This window comes from Mustela lutreola, chromosome 8 (assembly GCF_030435805.1).
Source record: "Mustela lutreola isolate mMusLut2 chromosome 8, mMusLut2.pri, whole genome shotgun sequence".
In the NCBI taxonomy this organism is placed as follows: Eukaryota; Metazoa; Chordata; class Mammalia; order Carnivora; family Mustelidae; genus Mustela; species Mustela lutreola.
Window position 1 is genome coordinate 99388424 of NC_081297.1, and position 22657 is coordinate 99411080.

The window sequence follows — 22657 nt, forward strand, 5'->3', positions numbered from 1 at the left end:
GTGCTTGAAATAGTAATAAAGACTGTTTTACTATTGAAGGATGCTTTTGTTTCACATTATAGCAGTGTCATTCCCTCAGCCTATCATTTACATTTTATTAGTGTATTTACTTAGGCGTCTTAGCAAAATTAGTAAAGCTTTTCCAAATATTTTAAGAGTTCTGCCATCATTCTCTTCACTTCTTTTTTGCATTAATCTCACATATCTCTACTTATTCTTCCACAGTCAGATCTTTCTCATATAAATGCAACTTACTTTTCACATTAAATTCCTTCTGTGAAAACTATGTTAAGGCAAAACTCCTGCTGCCTCTCCTGTAGAAGCAGCAAGTGGTCCAAATCAGCGGTACCTGGTGTCTTGTGCTTTTTTAGAGAATATATTGATACGCTTAGAGCACATGAAACAAACGAATAAAAAATTGTGCTAGAAAGGTGCCTGGGTGGCTCAGTCAGTTGAGTGTCTGCCTTTGGCACACGTCATGATCTCAGGGTCCTGGGATCAAGCCCCACTTTGAGGCTCCCCTGCTCAGCATGCAGTCTGCTTCTCCCTCTGACCCTCCCCCATCTCGTGCTCTCTCTCTCTCTCTGTCAAATAAAAAAGTATTTTTAAAAAAATATGCTAGAAATAATGTCTATAAACTTATGTAAGACTGCTGTATTATGTCTTGCATTTTCATCTGGAGGAAAGTATTTTTGAAAGCATGGAACCCTTCTTTCTCTCCCACTCTCAGGTTTTGTTTAGAAAAGTGCTGAAACCTGCCAGGCTGCTCTCATTGACTTCCCCCATCTTTATGGTATTCTTTTGCTTCCCCCTCCAGCTCTTTCTCTAGGCCATCTTTATTTTTATCACCTACCTCAAGGATCCAGTTAAATTTGGCCTTTAATTTTGGCACACACGCCTATTCTTGTATGTGTTAATATTTTTTCAATTTGCAAAGAATGTTTGTGATACTGTGCTGTGTATAGTGTTGTCTTCTTTTAAAAGGAAAAAATTCTACTGTTCATTCTGCGGTAATTTCATAGTCCAGTTGACTGCCTTTGGATAATATGGGTAAAAGGGATTTTTATGGCCTAGAAACATTCTGTAACATAACTTTTTTGTGTTTGCTCGATTTTTTCAGATGGAAAAATTAATATTTTTGTTGTGAACATCAAGATCTGTTATATGGCACTCTGAGATCCCAATGAAAATTAATTATGGCATATATAAAATAATCGTACAACCACTATTCTACTTCAGTCAGTCAGATTCAAAGTATTTTGATTGTTTTATGGATCCTGTGAACATCAATCACAAAGTTTCGTCTAGTAGATAATTGTAGGTGCAACTGAGGAAATATTTTTGCAAAGCTCATTGATATACTATGAAATAATAAACTACTTATTTTATTCTGCATTTATTCTTCCCAAGGTATAAAATAATTACCGGAAAGCCTTCTGGTGCAATATCTGGCGTACAGAAAGCAGAAAATGGACCAATCGACTGGAGTGGAGACATGCCTATTTCTTGTAGTCTTTCTCGGTCAGTATGGTGTATCCAGTTCTCTTTTGCACTTTGATGTTTGAGATCTTTGTTGACTAAAATTGCAAATACTCAGTGTGGTTTGGTTTTGGGTTTTTTTTAAGATGTTACTATGTTTTAGGCATACTTTGAAGTGTGGTGTTTGTCTTTGTGGCAATGTAAAGATTTATAGATGTATATAAATAGTTTTATCAGATCTCTGTTAGGATACAGGGCAAACATTTTTGATATTGCTAATCACTAGTCTTAGAATTCTGTCCAATGTAGAAATTTCGCTTAGGATCTTGGTATATTTTGTACTGACCATCCATCTGGACAGACCACAAATAGTGGTGCAGATAGTAATAACTAGAGTTCTAAAAAACAGTCATGAAGTTTAGGGATGGCTCAGTCGGTTGGGCGGCTCCCTTCAGCTTGGGTCATAATCCCAGGGTCCTGGGATCGAGTCCCGCATTGGGCTCCCTTCTCCGTGGAGAGCCTGTTTCTCCCTCTCCCACTGCCTGCTGCTCTGCCTACTTGTGCTCTCTGTCAAATAAATAAATAAAATCTTAAAAAAAGTTTAGTATTCTCATTTTTAAAAGTATTTATATTATTGAAAAGGTGAGAATTAATACTTTTCTACTACTGTTTTCACAGTTTCGAATGTTCAGGTGGGTCTTAATTTAACTTAGCAAGCAGAACTCAAAAAAATTTTATTGTCAGACATGAATTGTTACCACAAAGAAAAATTTAAGGAAAAGAAATTTAGAGAGTAGATTATTTTAGGTTTTATTCTGGAAATAAACCCAAGACACTCCTCAATATTAGAATTTCTGATTACTGAATTGACTTCCATTTTTCCTGAGTCTGGCAGTTGTATAATCTACAAGTAACATAGGTTATGATTTACTGGCTTAACATCCATTGTAATTTGTGGATGCTTTTTATATGATTTTCTACAAATAAATAAATAAATTTAAATATTTAATATTTTAAATATTAGATATTACTCAGTTAAACCATATACATCCAAAAAACCATATATATCATAAGCTAATAAAATATCATCTATTACTGTTTTATATTTTTGATGTCTGTGATACTCATTTAAACTAAGAGTTCTGCTAAAATCTTTTTGGGGGGCTTAAAAAAATTTTTTTTGAGTATAGTTTACGCACAGTGTTATATTGGTGTCAGGTGTACCACATGGTATAAAATCAGTTTTTGAGAACCACTATTCTGACAATTTCATTTTTGTGTGTTTAAAAAAGTTCTCCAAAATGAAATTGGGTCATGAAGCCAGAATTATCCAGAGAAATTCATTTGATTGGAGAGCAGAACTTGAACGTTTTAATAGTGGTTTATGTTAAATTTTGTTTTAGAAAATACTCATTTTTGGAATTTCAGGCAAAATTGATAAAATGTCAAAGGGTCAGGAAGTGAGCATTGGCTAATCATTATATTTCTGAAATTCAGAATGAGTAATTTGACAATCTGAACTACAGATTGTATATTTCAGGATGCAGGTGTTACCTATCAGTGTTTAGCATACCGAGTTACAAATTCTTTTATAAAAATTGATTAGATACCGGAAAGTATGTTATATAATCTTTTTTTGAAATAGTAAGTACTTTAATTACTACAAATCAGCAATGAAAATAACTATGAAAAAGAGAACAACTGTTAAAAAAAGTAACAGTCACTATATATATTAGCCAAGACTGGGTAGCAATTGAGAAAGACCTAATTCAGCTGGTTTAAGTGAAAAAGGATGTAGATTGACTTTGTAATTGAAAGTTCATATGTGTATATGACTCAAAGCCCAGCTGAATCCTTGGACTCAGACTGTGACGTCAAGACTTAGTCTATTCAAATCATTCACATCTCCTTTTCTCTGATTCGTCTTTACTCTAGGTCAGGCTCTTTGCTGGCAGCCACAAGGTAGCTGCTGCCATTCTCAGACTCACATTCTCAAAGCTTTGAAAGCACAGTAGGAAGAGAGACCGATAGCAAAGATTTCTGGTTCTCATGTAACTAATTTGCCTGCTATCACCTGTCCACCTCTAATTGTTATTAAGCCACCAAGGAATTATTCCAGTGTCTGTTACATAGTCAAGAATATATTTTAGGGGCACCTGGGTGGCTCAGTTAAGCGCCCGACTCTTGAATTCACATCAGGTCTTGATCTTAGGGTTGTGAGTTCACACCCCACGTTGGGCCCCATGCTAGGCATGGAGCCTGCATTTAAAAATAAATAAATATATATGTATGTATGTATATATATGTACAAATATATAAAAAACTATTTGAAATTCCATAATTGAGAGTCTTTTTGAGTGTATTGTATAATTCAGTGAAAGCATGAGAAAAAATAAGTCTTGACTGTTGATTAACAGACCTGTACCCCTGAAGCAAATAATACATTATATGTTAATTTTTTAAAAATCTTTACACTCTTTTTTATTTTTAAAAAATTTAAGCTTATTAGTCAAAGATTATCTCTAGTTAAAGTGACATTCATTGATCTCTAGATGAGTATATCAATTTTACTTCCTAAAGAAATATACTACCAAAAAAGTATACTACAAAAGTATATAAATTCAACATTAAAAATTATATATTAGCAATATTAAAAGAATATTGAAGACCTTGAAATTAAGCCATTATCTTATCCTCATCACTGCCTGGTTCTAATCCACTGATCTTGTCTTGATGGCCATGGATGTATAACATTGGAGTGTTTGGAAAAGTGAGAAAACTTGGGAAGGAGCAAATAAAATAATCAGTAGAAGATAAGTTAACATTAAATATACCATAACCTCTGATTCATTGACAAGTAATTTTAAACCAAGGCTACCTGACTTTCTGAAAAGTTGGCAGATTTTTTAAAATTTTAGATCAGGGGCGCCTAGTTGGTTTAGTCAGTTAAGTGTCTGCCTTTCATTCACGTCATGATCCTTGAGTCCCAGAATCCCTGCTCATTGGGGAGCCTGCTTCTCCCTCTCCCTCTGCCCCTCACCCCAGTTATGCTGTCTCTCTCTCTCTCTCCTTCTCTCTCTCAAATAAATAAAATTTCTTTAAAAAAATTTTAGATCAAGCTTAAGCAATAGAAGTTACTTTGATTTGTTGGTAAATATTAATATTTTTGTATCTAGAGAAAATGCAACATTCACTTTTCAAGTAACTTTTTCAATACTCTTTTAGGGGTCTTCAGGTTCTACTTACCCCTGTTCTTGCAAACATCCTGGAGGCAGATCAGGAAAAATGTTGGGGTTTTGACCAGTTTTTTGCAGAAACTAGTGATATACTTCATCGAATGATAATTCATGTTTTTTCACTGCAACAAATGACAGCTCATAAGATTTATATTCATAGCTATAATACGTAAGTACCTCTTTATGTTTTCATCCTATATCATAATGTTGTGTTTTATAATTATCTTTCTAAATTAGTAGAGGAAATGGAAAAGATGTCTCAGCTTCTCCAAAGACACCCACTTCCCACTTAGGAAATTAAGTCTGCATGCTTAGTAAATTCTTATTCACTTGTTTTTAGAGTGAAAGGATTAATTTTCTACTTTTATAAAATTTGTAGTCAACTTGGTTTCTTCTTAAACTGCAGGTTTTACAAGACTGTTATTGTTTCTATGCCTTCTCTCTTAATCACCTAAGCGCAGATAACATCTACCAATGAATGGGCTGGGTTAAGAGTGCTGCCCTGTCAGGGTTGCCTGGCTGGCTCAGTCAGAGGAGCCTGTGACTCTTGATCTCCAGTTCCTGATTTCAAACCCCATGTTAGGCAAAGAACCTACTTTAAAAAAAAAAAAAAACTTAAGAGTATTACCCTGTCACTTAAAAATCATTAAAGCGTATATCTTAAATATAATCAGTGTGTTATTATTTATATATGTGGCATAAACCCCATATTAGGTGTTGGAGAAATAAGTATTTGTTTTACCTTAAAAAAACACACATTATGCCTATATTATTTTTTAAAATCTACCAATTTGATAGAACTGCATATAACTAAATACACACACACTTACATGTAAAACTAGGGATATCTGAAATCATAGGTGGACTATATAAGAATCAATATCCTGGTTATAATATTACACTATAATATACGCAAGATGTTACCATTGGGGGAAACTGGGCAAAGGGTATACAATATCAATGGTTATTTTTTCCTTAGAACTGCATGAATCGGGGCACCTGGGTGGCTCAGTTGTTAAGCAGCTAACTTTGGCTCAGGTCATGATCCCAGGGTCTTAGGATCGAGCCCCACATCGGGCTCTCTGCTCAGTGGGAACCCTGCTTTTCCCTCTCCCACTCCCCCTGCTTGTGTTCTCTCTCTCACTGTGTTTCTGTCTCTCTCTGTGTGTCAGATAAAATCTTAAAAAAAACAAAATTGCTTGAATCTACAGTGATCTCAAATGTTTTTTTGAAATGAAGGGGAGCGGGGTGCCTGGGTGGCTCAGTGGGTTAGGGCCTTTGCCTTCAGCTAGGTCATGATCCCGGGGTCTTGGGATTGAGCCCCGCATCGGGCTCTCTGCTCAGCGGGGAGCCTGCTTCCTCCTCTTTCTCTGGATGCTTCTCTGCGTGCTTGTGATCTCTGTCAAATAAATAAGTCTTTTTTAAAAAATAAAAATAAATAAATAGATAAAATGAAGGGGAGGGACGCCTGGGTGGCTCAGTGGGTTGAAGCCTCTGCCTTCAGCTCTGGTCAGGATCCCGGGGTCCTGGGATCGAGCCCTACCTCAGCTCTCTGCTTAGCGGACAGTCTGCTTCCCTTCCTCCCTCTCTGTCTGCCTCTCTGCCTACTTGTGATCTCTCTCTGTCAAATAAATAAAATCTTTTATTTAAAAAATAAATAAATAAAATAAAATGAAGGGGAAAAAAACATTACACCCATTCTATGTACCTCAGTGTCTGTTTTGACGAGATTCAGATAGCAGTTTTAATGTCTCATAAAACTCAAAAAGAGACCTTTACTGGCAATTAATTTATCAAGGACTAAAATCAATTAGATAGATTTTAATATGTAACATGTATAATAATAATATAAACATTAAATATAACATCAATATAATAAAATATTAATATAACAGGTAAGTGTGTATTATTCATCTTTGTTTTGGTACGTAGTAGCATGAATAAATGTGTATCATAGGGGCACCTAGATGGTTCAGTCAGTCAAGCAGCGGACTCTTGATTTTGGCTCAGGTCATGATGATCTCAGGGCCCTGGGATTGAGCGCAGAGTTCCCAAGTCCAGCTCTGAGCACAGCAGGGAGTCTGCTTGTCCCTTTCTCTCTGCTCCTCCCCTGACTTGTGCTCTCTCTCTCTCTCAAATAAATAAGTAATATATTTTTAAAAAGATTTAAAGATATATCATATGTGCTGGCCATTGTTTCATTTTCAGAATACATTTGAACATAAAAAAAGTCCACCCAAGCCTGAGACAAATCACAGCATTGCTGATGAAATGTTTCTTTGATTGCATAGGTCTGTTCAGGGAGAATCTGCCTTTTTCCCCAAAATACCATTTTGAAAAAAATCTGGTTTTATTCATTCATTTAACATATTCTACAATCATATCTCAGAGACTGTTCTCAGCTGTTAAAGGGATTAAATCTTCCATGGTTCTGTGAGGTGGGTGATACTGCTCGTGTTTTATAAAAATGAGGAAACTTAGCACAAAGTAGTTAAGTAACTGAAGGTAATTCAGCAAGTAAGTAGAACTGGAATTTGAACCCATGTAGTCTGATCCAGAGTCCATGCTCCAAAGTGATCTGCCGTGTTCCCATTAGTAAACATTAAGAATCCTGTATCTTACACATATCCAACATGGTTATTCAGACATAAAAGTATTTTGGAATTGATAGCTGTCTAGACACGTTATGTGGAATTTTCAGTTTAATAGACATCATAGTACCCACATCAACAAAGCAGTGTTTCTATAGACTGCCCATGATCTGAAGTATCACGTAGAAATGAATGTTGTTATACTCAGCACAAAAAAAAAAAAAAAAAAAAAAAAAGATTTTAAAACTTCTTACTCCACCCCAATTATGTTGTCCTTTTGAATTTTTCTCACACAGTGCTACTGTATTTCATGAACTGGTGTATAAACAAACCAAAATTATTTCTTCAAATCAAGAACTTATATATGAGGGACGACGTTTAGTCGTCGAACCTGGAAGACTGGTACAGCATTTCCCTAAAACGACGGAAGAAAATCCCATCTTTGTAGTAAGTCGGGAACCTCTGAATACCATAGGATTGATATATGAGAAAAGTAAGTGGAGATTTTCTTAGTGATACTTCTAGCCATTAAAAAAAATGATCTGTAGAAATAGTTGGCATCTTCATAAAGCTTGATGATGATAGTAATGTAGAATTTTCATAAATACTAATATTTTGTAAATTAGCTTGATGATGATAGTAATGTAGAATTTTCATAAATACTATTTTGTAAATTAGTTGAATGAGACTAGTAATAAAATTGAAGAGTCTTTGAGGACTACAGAATTTGACCTTCAATATTGTTTCAAAAAATGGTAAAATAGGGGCACCTGGGCAGCTCAGTGGGTTAGGTTTCTGCCTTTGGCTCAGGTCATGATCTCAGGGTCCTGGGATCGAGCCCCGCATCAGGCTCTCTGCTTAACAGGGAGTGTGCTTCCCTCTCTCTCTGTCAAATAAATAAATAAAATCTTTAAAAAAAAAAATGTTGGGGCACCTGGGTGGCTCAGTGGGTTAAGCCGCTGCCTTCAGCTCAGGTCATGATCTCAGGGTCCTGGGATCGAGTCCCGCATCGGGCTCTCTGCTCAGCAGGGAGCCTGCTTCCCTCTATCTCTCTCTGCCTGCCTCTCTGTCTACTTGTGATTTCTCTCTGTCAAATAAATAAATAAAATAAAATAAAATAAAATAAAAAAATGTTAAGAGGGGCGCCTGGGTGGCTCAAAGCCTCTGCTTTTGGCTCAGGTCATGATCCCAGGGTCCTGGGATCAACTCCCACATCGGGCTCTCTACTCAGCAGGGAGCCTGCTTCCCTCCCTCTCTCTCTGCCTGCCTCTGTGCCTACTTGTGATCTCTGTTTGTCAAATAAATAAATAAAATCTTTTAAAAAAAATGGTAAGGGGCACCTGGGTGGCTCAGTGGGTTAAAGCCTCTGCCTTCAGCTCAGGTCATGATCCCAGGGTCCTAGGTTCGAGCCCTGCATCGGGCTCTCTGCTCAGTGGGGAGCCTGCTTCCCCCTCTCTCTCTCTACTTGCGTCTCTGCCTACTTGTGATCTCTGTCAAATAAACAAATAAAATCCTTAAAAAAAAATAGTAAAATAGTTTGCCATGTATGTTATACTGTAGCTCTCTGCTTTTAGTATTTTACTAACACTCAAAATAACCTTTTATATCATAAATATGAGCAAATGTTTATTGTGTCCAGTGTGACTAGGACATTTTGCCAGGCTTTGGAGTCTAAGAAAAATTAGATCTACATTTTGAGTTTTGTTTTTTTTTTTTTAAGATTTTATTTATTTATTTGACAGAGAGAAATCACAAGTAGGCAGAGAGGCAGGCAGAGAGAGAGGAAGGGAAGCAGGCCCCCTGCTGAGCAGAGAGCCCGATGCGGGACTCGATCCCAGGACCCTGCGATCATGACCCGAGCCGAAGGCAGCAGCCTAACCCACTGAGCCACCCAGGTGCCCCTACATTTTGAGATCTTAAATTATTAATCTTACCGGTGGTGGGTGAGGGTTACCCAGATTTTTTTTTTTTTTTTGCCATTTATATTTTTTATTTTTTTATTTTTCACATTTTACTGATACTTTCAGAGAGATTCTGTTTTGTTGTGCTCTTGCCAGGAGAATGTATTACTATTTTCTTCATTCTCTTAAAATTTAGCAGACATTTATTTTATATTTCTCTAACCACTGTTAAGACCAAACACATTTTAGCATGTGTTTATCCACTAGATATATTTCTCTTTTTTGACTTGTGTGCTCATTTCCCTTGTTCATTCTTTTGGTTTACCCAGATTTTTATCTTTTTATTGTTTTTAAAGATTTTAAAGCCCCCAGATTTTTACTTTTCTGTTTGGGTCTTTGGGATTTGATTTAGATCTAAAAAGAGAAGCATTGAGCTTATTGTGTAGAAAAACATTTAAGAAAAAACTGAACTCTTTAGAAATATTTCAGGTAATTTCTTCATTGTTAAGGATTGAGTGTTGTTTCAAGTGAGTTTTTGTTTTTTTTAACCTGGAAAAGAACTTTGAGGCTCCTTGGGTGGCTCAGTAGGTTGAGTGTTTACCTTCAGGTCATGATCCCAGGGTCCTGGGATCAAGCCCTGCTTCAGGCTCCCTGCTCAGCAGGGAGTCTCCTTCTCTCCTCCCCCTGCTCCTGTGTATGCATGCTCACTCTCTCTCTTTCTCTCAGTGTCTCTCTCCCCCTCTCAAATAAATAAATAGTTGTCCAAAAAAAAAAGAACTTTAAAGAGTTTTGCTACTAATGTTTAATTTAGGGGTTAATGTTTAATTTTGAAAATTGCTATATAAAGGATATAGTAACCTATTCAAAATGATTTATTTCTGATTTTAATTATTTTACTTCATATTTCAGTTTCCCTCCCTAAAGTACATCCACGTTACGATTTAGATGGGGATGCTAGCATGGCTAAGGTTAGTATTTAATTAAATTACTATGAAAAAAAATTATTCTGTAAACATGTGAATTAAAATTATCAATAGTGGAAACAGTAAAATGTATTCTCTTTACATATGTGTATGTGATCTAGGAAATTTTTCACTTAAATGATTTATTTATACATATATTTATATATTTTATATATAAAAATATATAAGCTGGAAAGTTGTTATGTAGAAGTTTTTTTTTTTTTATCCTGTACCACAGTTAGCACCAAATATTGTGTTTCTTCATTAGGCAATAACAGGAGTTGTGTGTTATGCCTGTAAAGTTGCCAGTACCTTGCTGCTTTATCAGGAATTAATGCGAAAGGGGATACGATGGTTGATGTAAGTAAGAAATTGAAATTTGAAAATAAGTGGTAACCACCCCATCATTGATACTTTACCTCTTCAGACTAGGTAGGGTTAAGTTCTTGGGGGTTTTTATTGTTTCATTTTGTTTTGTTTTTAAAGACTTTGTTTTTAAGTAATCTCTGCCTGCAGTAGTGGGGCTTGAACTCCGAGACCCTGAGATCAAGAGTCACATGCTCTACCAGCAAAACCAGCCGGTTGTCCCTTGGGTTTTATGATGATACATTTGTTCCACATTTGGTTACAAAACATTTAACAACTGGGGCCCCTGGGTGGCTCAGTGGGTTAAGCCTCTGCCTTTGGTTCAGGTCATGGTCTCAGGGTCCTGGGACCGAGCCCCACATCGGGCTCTCTGCTTGGTGGAGAGCCTGCTTCCCCCTCTCCCTTTGCCTGCCTCTCTGCCTACTTGTGATGTCTCTCTCTCTGTGTCAAATAAATAAATAAAATCTTTAAAAAAAAAAAAATTAGCAACTCTTTTTTTCATTTGATACCTACAACAACCTTGTGAGACAGATAGGACAAATAGTACCTGAATTTTAAAACATACCACACTGTACAATGTAATGGTAAATAAAATCTTTTTCCAAGGACCTTGACTGGGGCTGTCATTTCACTGTCTTGGTAGGCTTTGTCATTTTTTGTTTTTATGTTTGTTTTGTTTTTTAAGATTTTATTTATTTAATTGAGAGAGAGAAAGAGCATGAGCAAGGGGAAGAGGGAGAGGGAGAAGCAGGCTCTCTGCTGAGCAGGGGAGCCCATCACAGGGCTTGACACCAGGACCCTAGGACCCCAGGACCATGACCTGAGCCAAAGGCAGACACTTAACTGACTGAGCTACCCAGCTGCCCTGGCTTTGGCATTATTATGATGCAGTACAATCTGTACTTGTTCTAGAGTTTATGTCCTCAGAATCTTCCTTTTTTTCTTGCCTTTTTCCCAAATGAAGTGTACATTCAACTTTATTTTTCTAATAGCGTTATTGAGCTGCAATTCACATACTGTTTAGTTCACCCATTTTTAAGTGTATAATTCAGTGGTTTTTAGTACATTCACAGAGTTGTGCAGCCATCACCACTCATTATAAATTATTTTTGTCACCCCAAAAAGAAATCCTATACAGCAGCCACACCCTGTTTCCCCCATAACCTCCTATCCCCAGGCAACCACAAATATGCTTTCTATTTATATAGATTTGCCTATTCTAGACTGTTCATGTAAGTGAAATTATACAGTGAAATACACACTTCACTTTGACAAGCAATAAAAAACTTTTTCTTTTTTACCAATTCACTTAATATAGTTATTCTAGGTCAGAATATTGATCATCTAGTTAAGTATTCTCTTCACTGAAAGTAATCCTAAGTAATGTTCTGTGGATGAGTATGACTTGACCTTTTTTACCTTTCATGATTTGTAGATGCTGTCTTTCACCTGCTAGAACCAGAGAACAAATAGTCTCCCTTGAATGTCATGCCTCCAGTTTCTATACATCATTTGAGGCTTTTGAATTTTATATACACATACTACTGGCCTCATGTTCCCTGGGCTCATAATGCCGCTTGGCTTTCATGCTTGTGACAGTTTATGTATATCTGCCTCACACCTATTCATCCTTTCTTGCAAAAACATGTATGAAGTGTTTCATCATTCTCATTCTGCTGGTGCTTTAAGAAGAAAGAAGAATGACACTTTTTTTGCCTGTCATCTCTGTGTTAAATCCATAAATTGATGGGGTTTTTTAGGTGTTCACATACCCAGCTTGTAAGCCTATGCTTTTTTCTTTCTGTTAAAAAGCCTCTTCATTTTTACTAAATGATTTCTAGAAAACTCTTTTTTTTTTTTTTTTTTTTTTTTTTTTTTTTTAAATATTTTATTTATTTATTTGACAGACAGAGATCACAAGTAGGCAGAGAGGCAGGCAGAGAGAGAAGTGGAAGCAGGCTCCCCGCTGAGCAGAGAGCCCAACGCGGGGCTCGATCCCAGGACCCTGGGATCATGACCCGAGCCGAAAGCAGAGGCTTTAACCCACTGAGCCACCCAGGCGCCCCTAGAAAACTCTTTTAAGTGTTGATTCTGTTTACTTTTGTAAGTAAATTTACTTAATTTTGTACTGTAAATTTACTTTTGTTTACTTTTGTATTGTTACTTATTCTCTCACGTTCATGCGGTTGTTATCTACCACAGTCACTGCTCCATAAAGCTTGGATTTCTTTTACCTCGTAACTTGTAGTTTAGTAAGCCATGAGAAAATAGTTTTTTGCTTTGTTTTTTGGTTTTGGGTTTTTTTTTTTTTAATTTTTTTTAATAGTTTTTAAGATAGATCACTGTTGGTAAACTTTTTCCGTTAATGAATATTTTAGACTCCATGAGCTCCATAAGTTCTCTTTGGGTTTTTTGGGGGTTTTTTAAAGATCTTATTTATTTATTTGACTGAGGGAGACACAGCAAGAGAGGGAACACAAGCAGGGGGAATGGGAGAGGGGAAAGCAGGCTTTCTGCTGGGTAAGGAGCCCGATGTGGGGCTCAATCCCAGGACCTGGGATCATGACCAGAGCCGAAGGCAGATGCTTAATGACTGAGCCACCCAGGCACCCCTCTCTTCTTTGTTTTTACTTTGTTTTTATAACCTTTGAAAATATAAATGTCATCCTTAGCAAAAACAGGTTTGGTTTGTTGACCTTAAATGTAAACCAAAAGCCCTCCAGTTTTATCATTTACTATGTCATTCTGCTTCTTGAGAGATTGTAATAGTAATTAAAATTAATTCTGGTGGTATAAGGCATAATGCTGTTTAGCTTATTCATGTGATTATAGATTTTTTAATTCCTTAATATAATTTTAATGCCTTAGATTTCCAAACTCTTAATAAGTAGTAATTAATAGTTTGTGTCCGGGGCGCCTGGGTGGCTCAGAGGTTAAGCCGCTGCCTTCGGCTCAGGTCATGATCTCAGGGTCCTGGGATCAAGTCCCGCATCGGGCTCTCTGCTCAGCAGGGAGCCTGCTTCCTCCTCTCTCTCTCTCTGCCTGCCTCTCTGCCTACTTGTGATTTCTCTCTGTGAAATAAATAAATAAAATCTTTAAAAAAAAAAAAAAAATAGTTTGTGTCCTGGAAAAGCATAGGGGTCACAGTGATGCTTTCAGTAATAAAAAGTGAATTGGCAAGACTCAGCCCAAGGCAGTGGGTAGATGAACTGGCTTTCATAATATAACAAGATTGTTAATAAATTTGTCTGAACAATAGTAACAGTAGTGCAATTAATGATAGGAGAAAACAAATAATTCTTAAAAAAAAAACAAAAACAAAAAACGGGCACCTGGGTGGCTCAGTCGTTAAGCATCTGCCTTTGTCTCAGGTCATGATCCCAGGGTCTTATGATCAAGTCCCTGCTCAGCTGGAAGCCTGCTTCTCCCTTTCCCATTCCCCCTGTTCGTGTTCCTTCTCTTGCTGTCTGTCTCTCTGGCAAATAAATTGAATGTTTTTAGAAAAAAAATCATTCATTAGATGAACTAATGAGAATATTATTATTTTTTAGAGAATTAGTTAAAGATGATTATAATGAAACTGTTCACAAAAAGACAGAAGTTGTAATTACATTGGATTTCTGCATCAGAAACATTGAAAAAACTGTGAAAGTGTGAGTAGATGACCTCCATACTAATACTGGTTAAAATGTTAAATATTGTCCCATTTCTCTTTCATTTATTTAGTTATCCTTGGCATTATACAGTATGCTCTGCAAATATTTGTATTAAGATACAACCTTAGATTAAGTTAATTCCTTGCAAAGACAAAATTGAGTCTTCTCGGTAAGAAAAGAACATTGGTGACATTTTCTCCTACCCTTTGCAAAGGAAAAGGTAATCTGACATAGAAATGTCTCATTTTTTAACCTTGCAAAAGCAGCCACTCTGAATAGGAAAATACAAAAACTGCAGTTAACAAAGGAAGTGGTAAGGGGTGTTCTAGAACTGTGTTTTGTTAGGATTTACAGAATTTGGGGGTTACTTTTAGTTTACTAGTACTTATTAATTTATCTTATCCCTGAGACTGTTTTTTGAAACAGAATATTTTAAGATTTTCCTGGGCTGTATTATTTATATTGCAGAGGAAATATAATAAATGAAATCAGTGTGTACTATTGACCGCCATTCTGCAGTCTAGTATTTTGACTGTTTTCTTGGCATAAGACTGTTGGAAATTCCTTCTTTACAGAGACATCAACTTTTTCTGGAATCTTTGCTTGTAGGCTTTGCATTTAATATTTTATTCTCAAATAGTTGTCATAAAAACTCAGATACAATTTATAAAACATCTTTTAAAATATATGTATTCATTATGCTAATTTTTCCATAATTGTTGTTTATACAGTTATGAAAAGTTGATGAAGATCAACCTAGAAGCAGCAGAATTAGGTGAAATTTCAGACATACACACCAAATTGTTGAGAGTAAGTATTTACAAAATTATGACAGTCATTGGTTTGCTATGCTAATGGTTAACTATGCTAATGGTTCTATTTGACTTATGCAACAACTCTATGAGATACAGAGTATTAACCATATTTTACAGGTAAAGAACCAAGCTTAATTGAATGATGGAAAGTATTTTCCATGTTTTTTTAAGAAAGGATATTTAGAGTAAGAAATGCTTTATAAGATGTATTAATACGGGACGCCTGGGTGGCTCAGTTGGTTAAGCGGCTGCCTTCGGCTCAGGTCATGATCCCAGTGTCCTGGGATCGAGTCCCACATCGGGCTCCTAGCTTGGCAGGAAGCCTGCTTCTCCCTCTCTCTCTGCCTCTGCTGCCACTCTGTCTGCCTGTGTTCACTCTCTCTGACAAATAAATAAATAAAATCTTTAAAAAAAAAAAAAGATGTATTAATACTAGTTAATCTCTTATTTTATTATCATGTGATACTCTGTAGAAAATCAAACCAAGAAACTGTCCTTGCATTTAAAAATAAAAATAGGGGCACCTGGGTGGCTCAGTGGGTTAAGCAGCTGCCTTCGGCTCGGGTTGTGATCCCAGGGTCCTGGGATTGAGCCCCGAATCGGGCTCTCTGCTCAGCAGGGAGCCTGCTTCCTCCTCTCTCTCTGCCTGCCTCTCTGCCTGCTTGTCATCTCTCTCTCTCTGTCAAATAAATAAATAATCTTATGAATAAATAAAAATAATTTTTTTTTGCTTTTAATCGCCATAATCTACAAAAAAAAATATGATTCAGACTGTAGACTCCATTGGCAGTGTATCATTTCTGTATTTTGCTAATCTGGATCTGAACCCACTGGTTTTATTTAGCTTTCCAGTTCTCAGGGAACAATAGAAACCAGTCTTCAGGATATCGAAAGCAAATTATCTCCAGGTGGATTGCTGGCAGATACATGGGCCCATCAAGAAGGCACTCATCCAAAAGATAGACAGTAGGTTATATAATTTTATGGGTAGTGTCTGCTCTTATTATTAAATGTCCTTTTTCACATTGACTCAATTAATTTATTTGGATTTTTTTTTCCTTATATAGTGTAGAAAAGCTACAAGTCCTGCTAAATTGCATCACAGAGATTTACTATCAGTTCAAAAAAGACAAAGCAGAACGTAGTAAGTAAAATTTTTATTAATCTAATGAATCAGCTCTACTAGTTGTAATTCAGGTGAATTAATTTGGTATATTTATAAGGGTGGATCCTTATTTCAGAGAATTGATTCTGTTGGGAAGGAGGTTGAATATACTAAAAATTATTCTTAAAACCAATGTTTTTTGAGTATTTTTAATTAAGGGTTCTGAACTCTAAAATCTCTAGAGAACAGTCATGTAACAAAAGGGAACGAGATTGGAGGAGGAGGAGAAGAGAGGAGATACCCATATGAAGGGGAGAGTCACTACTCAGATTCATGAAATTCATTGCACCAAAATCTTCCTATCCTTAAGAGAGCTGGAAATACAGATTTTGTTAGAATATCCTGTGGATACCTGGCTGGCTCAGTCAGTGGAGCAAGCAACTCTTTATCTCGGGGTCATAGGTTTGAACCCCACATTGGTTGTAGAGATCACTTAAATAAATAAATAAATCTTTAAAAGAAAGAAATATTTGATTTTTTTTAAATGTTGGCAGTTAATTTTTTTTTTATGTTAACACTGTAGAGATCAATTAAAAATGTTTGAAGCTATATATCTAACCCATGGGTTGTAAATTTGTGTCATCTACTCTAAACTCAGCTTTTTCGAAGTCATACTCTCAAAAGAAAAAGAAGTGTGCATGATTTTGTGATTCTATATTTGCAGAAGTGATATTTCTTATTTTTAGGATTAGCTTACAATGAAGAACAGATCCACAAATTCGATAAGTAAGTGTCCTTATCATGTTTAATAATTATTTCTGGTTATGTAATTAATGCAGTTCCTCTTAAAAGTTGAAATTAATTCAGATAAAAAGTACATTTTTAATCTTGGCTTTACAGAATTGTTACTTTGTGTGCACATATTTGAGGCCCACTTTGTCTGGTTGAGAGGTTAAGGAAAAGGGAGAATGATGTAGAAGGGAATCTTCTACATCATGTGCTTTGATTGCAGAAGGATAGAGAATAGAGAACATAGGCAAGGACAGAATTAACCACTTTCTTAACATTAACTTCATTAAATAAATATTTTCTGACCATTCTCCATCATGAACCTTCTCTTTCACGTCTTGCTGCTATAATGCCTATCTTAGAAACCTTTGGCATTCTACTATCCATATTCTAAAGCCAGAATAGTCATTATTAGGAAACATAAATTTTATGTATTTAAAAAGTTTTTAATATTGGCAGTAGAAACCATCACATTGGTTTAAGCATGTGATTATTTCTAAATTATAGGCAAAAACTGTATTACCATGCAACAAAAGCTATGACCCACTTTACAGACGAATGTGTTAAAAAATATGAAGCATTTTTGGATAAGTCAGAAGAATGGATGAGGTAAGGAACTTTAGTGGCTGACTGTGCAAAGTACAATTCAGTGTACATTGTATATTGTAAGTAAGATAGTATTTCATTAGACTGCTTACTAATTGATTCTTTTTGGTTTTTAGAAAGATGCTTCATCTTAGGAAACAGTTATTATCCCTAACTAATCAGTGTTTTGATATTGAAGAAGAAGTATCAAAGTATCAAGACTATACAAATGAGGTATAACTATCAAAAGTGTCCAGAAAAAAAATCTTTTTCCTATTAGGAAAAAATACATTTCTTCTCAGCTTATATTTGAAATGATTGAAAAGAGAGAAATACGATTTAATATGCCTTATATTCAGTTCTGTTTGCCCATTTGTAATATGTGTTTTGAACCAAATTTTCAGAACTTAGGTATTTTACACTTAAAAGCATCTGATAAAATAAAAAATTTAAAAATTATTTTTAAAAGCATCTGATAGACCATTCTTTTTAATCATCTATGAAAATAACCTTTTTTAAAGTGGTGGTTTAAGTACTGTATCATTCACAGATTTGATATTAAAATTTAAAGCTATAAGGGCTTACTAAATTGTGTAACATTTGGGGCACCTGGGTGGCTCCAGTTAGTTAATAACCATCTACCTTCAGCTCCGGTCCTGATCCCATGGTCTTGGGATCTCAGCAGGGAGCCTACTTCTCCCTCTCCCTTTGTCTCTGGGCTTGCCATTCCCCCTGCTTGTGCTCTCTCTCTGTCAGATAAATAAATCAAATCTTTAAAAAAACAAAAGCAAAAAAAGGTGTAACCTTTAATGTAAGATCTGTAGTTTATACTTTGTTCAGTGATTGATGTAGGTATTTTTGATGTTTCAGTTACAAGAAACTTTGCCCCAGAAAATGTTTGCAGCCTCCAGTGGAATCAAACATACCATGACCCCAATTTATCCATGTTCTAATACATTAGTGGAAATGACTCTTGGGTAAGAGATTTATTATTTGGTAACTATGATGTTTTCATTCATTTTTATTTCAGTTTGCAATCTTGCTCTTTTATTTTGAAATTTTTGGTATTTGTTGTGAATAAATTTGTTAATGGTATTTAATGGCTTAGTCCAATCTAGAGTACTAAAACATATTAATAGAATTCTAAAACATTTGCATACTTTCTTGAGCAGAGACATTGATACTTGTTTTGTTTGTATAGTATGAAGAAATTAAAGGAAGAAATGGAAGGGGTGGTTAAAGAACTTGCTGAAAATAATCATATCTTAGAAAGGTAAGTAATGCAAATATTAACTCTGCCCTGTGATTTTATATGCAGTAGAATACATATAGATCTATATTTGTACCTGTCTGTCTTCCTGTATCATTAGGTTAAAGTAGTGGGGAAAGGATATAAAGTCAGAACCCTTTTGTTTTGTGATTTCCATGGTGCCTTTTAATGTGTTTGGGGTGGCTTAAATAAAGACAAGTCAACTGTGATTGATTCCATTATATAGTAGCACTGGTTAATAGAATTATTTGCTAATTTGAATCCATTTGTGAAACTGAAAATCTTTTGCACATTATTTTTCATACATCTTCTCATTAGAATTATAATTTATTGGGGTTCCTGGGTGGCTCAGTGGGTTAAGCATACCACCCGATTTGGGCTCAGGTCATGATCTCAGGTTCAGGAGATTGAGCCCTGCCTTGGACTCTGTGCTTGGCAGGGAATATGCTTGAAGATTTCTCTCCCCCTGCTGGTCCCCATGCTTGTTCACTCTTTAAATAAACAAATTTAGAATCATTATTTTTAAAATATTTATTTGAGAGAGCGCACATGCACCAAGTGAGAGGCGGGCAAAATGAGAGGGAGAGAGAGAATCTCAAGCAGATGCCCTGGTGAGCTCAGAGCCTGAGGCGGGGCTTGATCCCCCAAACCTGAGATCATGACCTGAGCCAAAATCAAGAGACCGAGGCTTAATCGACTAAGCCACTCAGGCACCCCAAATGTTACTTTTTTTTTTTTTTAATGTGACCCATTTTTAATGTATGCTGATTTAGTTGGTTAAAACTGATACCTTGTTTTAATTTGCATTTCTTTGGTTAATAGTGATATGAAAGCATCTTTTTATGTTTTATTCAGATTTGTGTGTGTGAATTGCCTTTTGGTTTTAAAATCTATTTTTCTGTTGGTTTATAGCAATTACATAGTAATTATCTAAACTTTTTATAGTACCCAACTTAGTTTTTTCACAACTTGAGCTAAATATCAGCAAGAAAAGACTATTAAGATATGCTTTCACAAACTTACATTGAATCTCTTCTGCCTTGTGACGTAAAATCCCACTTATTAAAATGTGTCCCATAAGTCACTTTCCCCTGTCTTATTTGCAAATTTATTTGACAATATATGTGTGATATAACATGGCATTGTCACAGCTTAAATGTCAAATGACCGCTTACGGATTTTTGCCAGAGCTAATAATGGACTCCAGGTCTTGACCACTGTCTCCATGTGGCTGTCTCATTATCACTTCATTTCTTTTGTATCTAAAATCACATCATACCACCCTTCCCAACTTAGTTTCCCCTCCAATTTCCTCAGTCTCTTCAGTGGAGCCACCTTTTTCCTGATCCCTTGAACATAGGTTATTTTAGATACTAACCCTTTTGCTGCCTTTCATCAAGTTTAGTGATCTTCCTTGAGAATGTTTCCATTTTCCCCCTCTTGACCTCATCAAACCTCCTTCCTCTAGATTATCACCTAGGAGCTGTCGTGATAACCTACCACCTATCTTCCTAAGACTAGGCTTTTCCCATCTGTCATGGCTATTATAGCCAAAACAATCTTCCCAAACACTATCTACTGACATACTCCTTCAGCTCAGAAATTTCTAAACTCCTGTTACCTAAAAGGTCAAATCTAAATTCACACTTGAATTCAAAGAATAGAATACTCTGGCCCAGCTCATTCACTCAACTTTACTTCCTGCTGGCCCCTGAAATAACTCTAGAACAGCAAAGTTGCATTCCTTACTCTCCGTTGAGATGTCACACTTACTCCCAACTTCTTACCTTTGGTTTTCTAAATCCCACCCCACCAAAAAAAATTTACCCAGTTTTTCCTAATACTTCCTAGATCACATCCCTCATCCTTTTCTCTTAAGAAGTCCTCCCATTGATTTGAGATTCCATATTAAAACCTAACCCATTTTCTGGATTAGATTCCTGGGTGGCTCAGTTGGTTAAGCACCTACCATTGAGGGACGCCTGGTTGGCTCATTGGGTTGAGCCTCTGCCTTCAGCTCAGATCATGATTTCAGGGTCCTGGGATTGAGCTCCACATCGGGCTCTTTGCTCAGCAGGGAGCCCGCTTCCCCCACTTCTCTTTCTTCCTGCCTCTCTGCCTACTTGTGATCAAATAAATAAATAAAATCTTAAAAAAAAAAAAAAAAGTATCTACCATTGACTCAGGTCATGATCTGGGATGGGTCTGAGATCAAGTCCTACATTGGCTCCCTGCTCAGTATGGAGCCTGCTTCTCCCTCTCCCTCTGCTCCTCCCCCTGTTTGTGTGCTTGCTCTCTCTCTCTCTCTGTCAAATAAATAAATAAATATCTTTATTATTTTTTAAAGTCCTTCCAAGCCACTGATTGGGTTTTTTTTTTCACATATTTATAATAATACCACTGTGTTTCAGTAAGAAATAGAGCAAATTATAGTTGCTTAAACTCTTTAATAGCTTACTCATGTGAAAAGTCTCCTATATTCTTCTTTAAAGTGTTAGGGCCAAATAAAGGAATCATCTAATTTCCTTTTTTCTTTTGTGTTTTAGGTTTGGCTCTTTAACCATGGATGGCGGCCTTCGCAATGTTGACTGTCTTTAGCTTTCTGGGAAGTTTGAGAACAGCTTTAGTTTGCACAAGAAAATAATGCTGGGGCATTAAATGAATGCCTCTGTAAATGGTCTCTTATTTCTACAATTCAGTATTTGATGTGGTCATGTAAATATGTACAATATTGTAAATACGTAAAAAAAGATATAAATTTTTGGCTGCTGTTAAGATGTAATTTTACCTTTTAACATTTATAATTAAATGAGGATATTTGACCTCAGTGAGCTCTAGAAGAAAGCCATGACTGATATGTTGAAATACTGATCCTCTACTCTTCTGAGTAAGGCTGAGTTCTACATCTCTGACTGCCTACTGGAAACATTTTTTAAGTGGAACCAGACTTGTCATCCTTACAGATCAGAAATGACTGATAATTGACTTGCTTACAAGTGATAGTATGGAGAAGTGGCTTCTTTGGGTGAGGAGCCGAACTGAACCACTGTTTTACTAGGATCACAATTTTGGGGGAAGGGTAAAGTGACATTTCATTTTACAAGGTACCCAGAACCCAGTTATCGTCACATGTGTTTAATTTCAGATAAATTATTGAGCAGAATTTTTAAAGTGATTTAATTATTAAAAACTGTTCATTTATTTTGGCCATAAGTGTGTAACTGTCATAAGAATTTTAGGATTATTTCCACTGTTTGAAGCTGTACATTTTTTGTTTAATTTCTGCTTACTCCATCATGAAAAAATATCAATAAATTTCTCAATTTTAATGTAAAAGTTTGTATTTTTCTGTGTTATAGCAGTTTGAGAAACAAAAGTTGTCTTTTGAAAGAAATATCTGTGGTGATGGTAAATCATTCTCAGACTACTGGATACAAGGACAGTTTTGTTTCTCTTCTAAATCTGATTCTAGTTTAGTGTAAGTTCTACAATAAATTTATGCTATCCAAATCCAAAGGGAACATTCTCTTTGAAACATCTATCGAGAGTCGTATATTAAAGGATGGACTCAGCAAGAAGTTATTTCATCCAACAAGGTTGTGGTTCTGATTTCGGTCTTGGTTTCTGACTTACCAGATTATTGAAGTGTGATTATGCACAACCTGCATATCATAAAGATAGCATGTCCCAAAGAGTAAATAAATTTGAGTAACATGAACATTGGGAAACTGAAAATGGATTAGGTTTTGTTTTCTTTTTTTTTTTCCTAAAGATATTATTTATTTATTTATTTGACAGAGAGAGACCGGGAGAGAGGGAACACAAGCAGAGGGAGTGAGAGAGGGGGAAGCAGGCTTCCCACTGAGCAAGGAGCCCAACACGGGGCTACATCCCAAGAACCT

General features: G+C 36.0%; 1 protein-coding gene across 2 annotated transcripts in view; it reads left to right on the top strand.

The window, feature by feature from the left end:
- TBK1 (TANK binding kinase 1) overlaps positions 1-22091 on the top strand; it is a 50529-nt gene extending 28438 nt beyond the window's left edge. For both annotated transcript variants that reach the window (XM_059186227.1, XM_059186226.1), the window contains 15 exons: positions 1411-1521; positions 4705-4884; positions 7603-7799; positions 10117-10175; positions 10438-10529; positions 14087-14188; positions 14923-15001; positions 15851-15972; positions 16074-16150; positions 16858-16897; positions 17408-17509; positions 17623-17719; positions 18356-18462; positions 18687-18758; positions 21302-22091. In XM_059186227.1, the coding sequence (XP_059042210.1) occupies positions 1411-1521; positions 4705-4884; positions 7603-7799; positions 10117-10175; positions 10438-10529; positions 14087-14188; positions 14923-15001; positions 15851-15972; positions 16074-16150; positions 16858-16897; positions 17408-17509; positions 17623-17719; positions 18356-18462; positions 18687-18758; positions 21302-21353 (1489 nt within the window). In that variant the 3' untranslated portion in view covers positions 21354-22091. The remainder of the gene's footprint in view (positions 1-1410; positions 1522-4704; positions 4885-7602; positions 7800-10116; positions 10176-10437; positions 10530-14086; positions 14189-14922; positions 15002-15850; positions 15973-16073; positions 16151-16857; positions 16898-17407; positions 17510-17622; positions 17720-18355; positions 18463-18686; positions 18759-21301) is intronic.
- Positions 22092-22657: the final 566 nt, after the last annotated feature.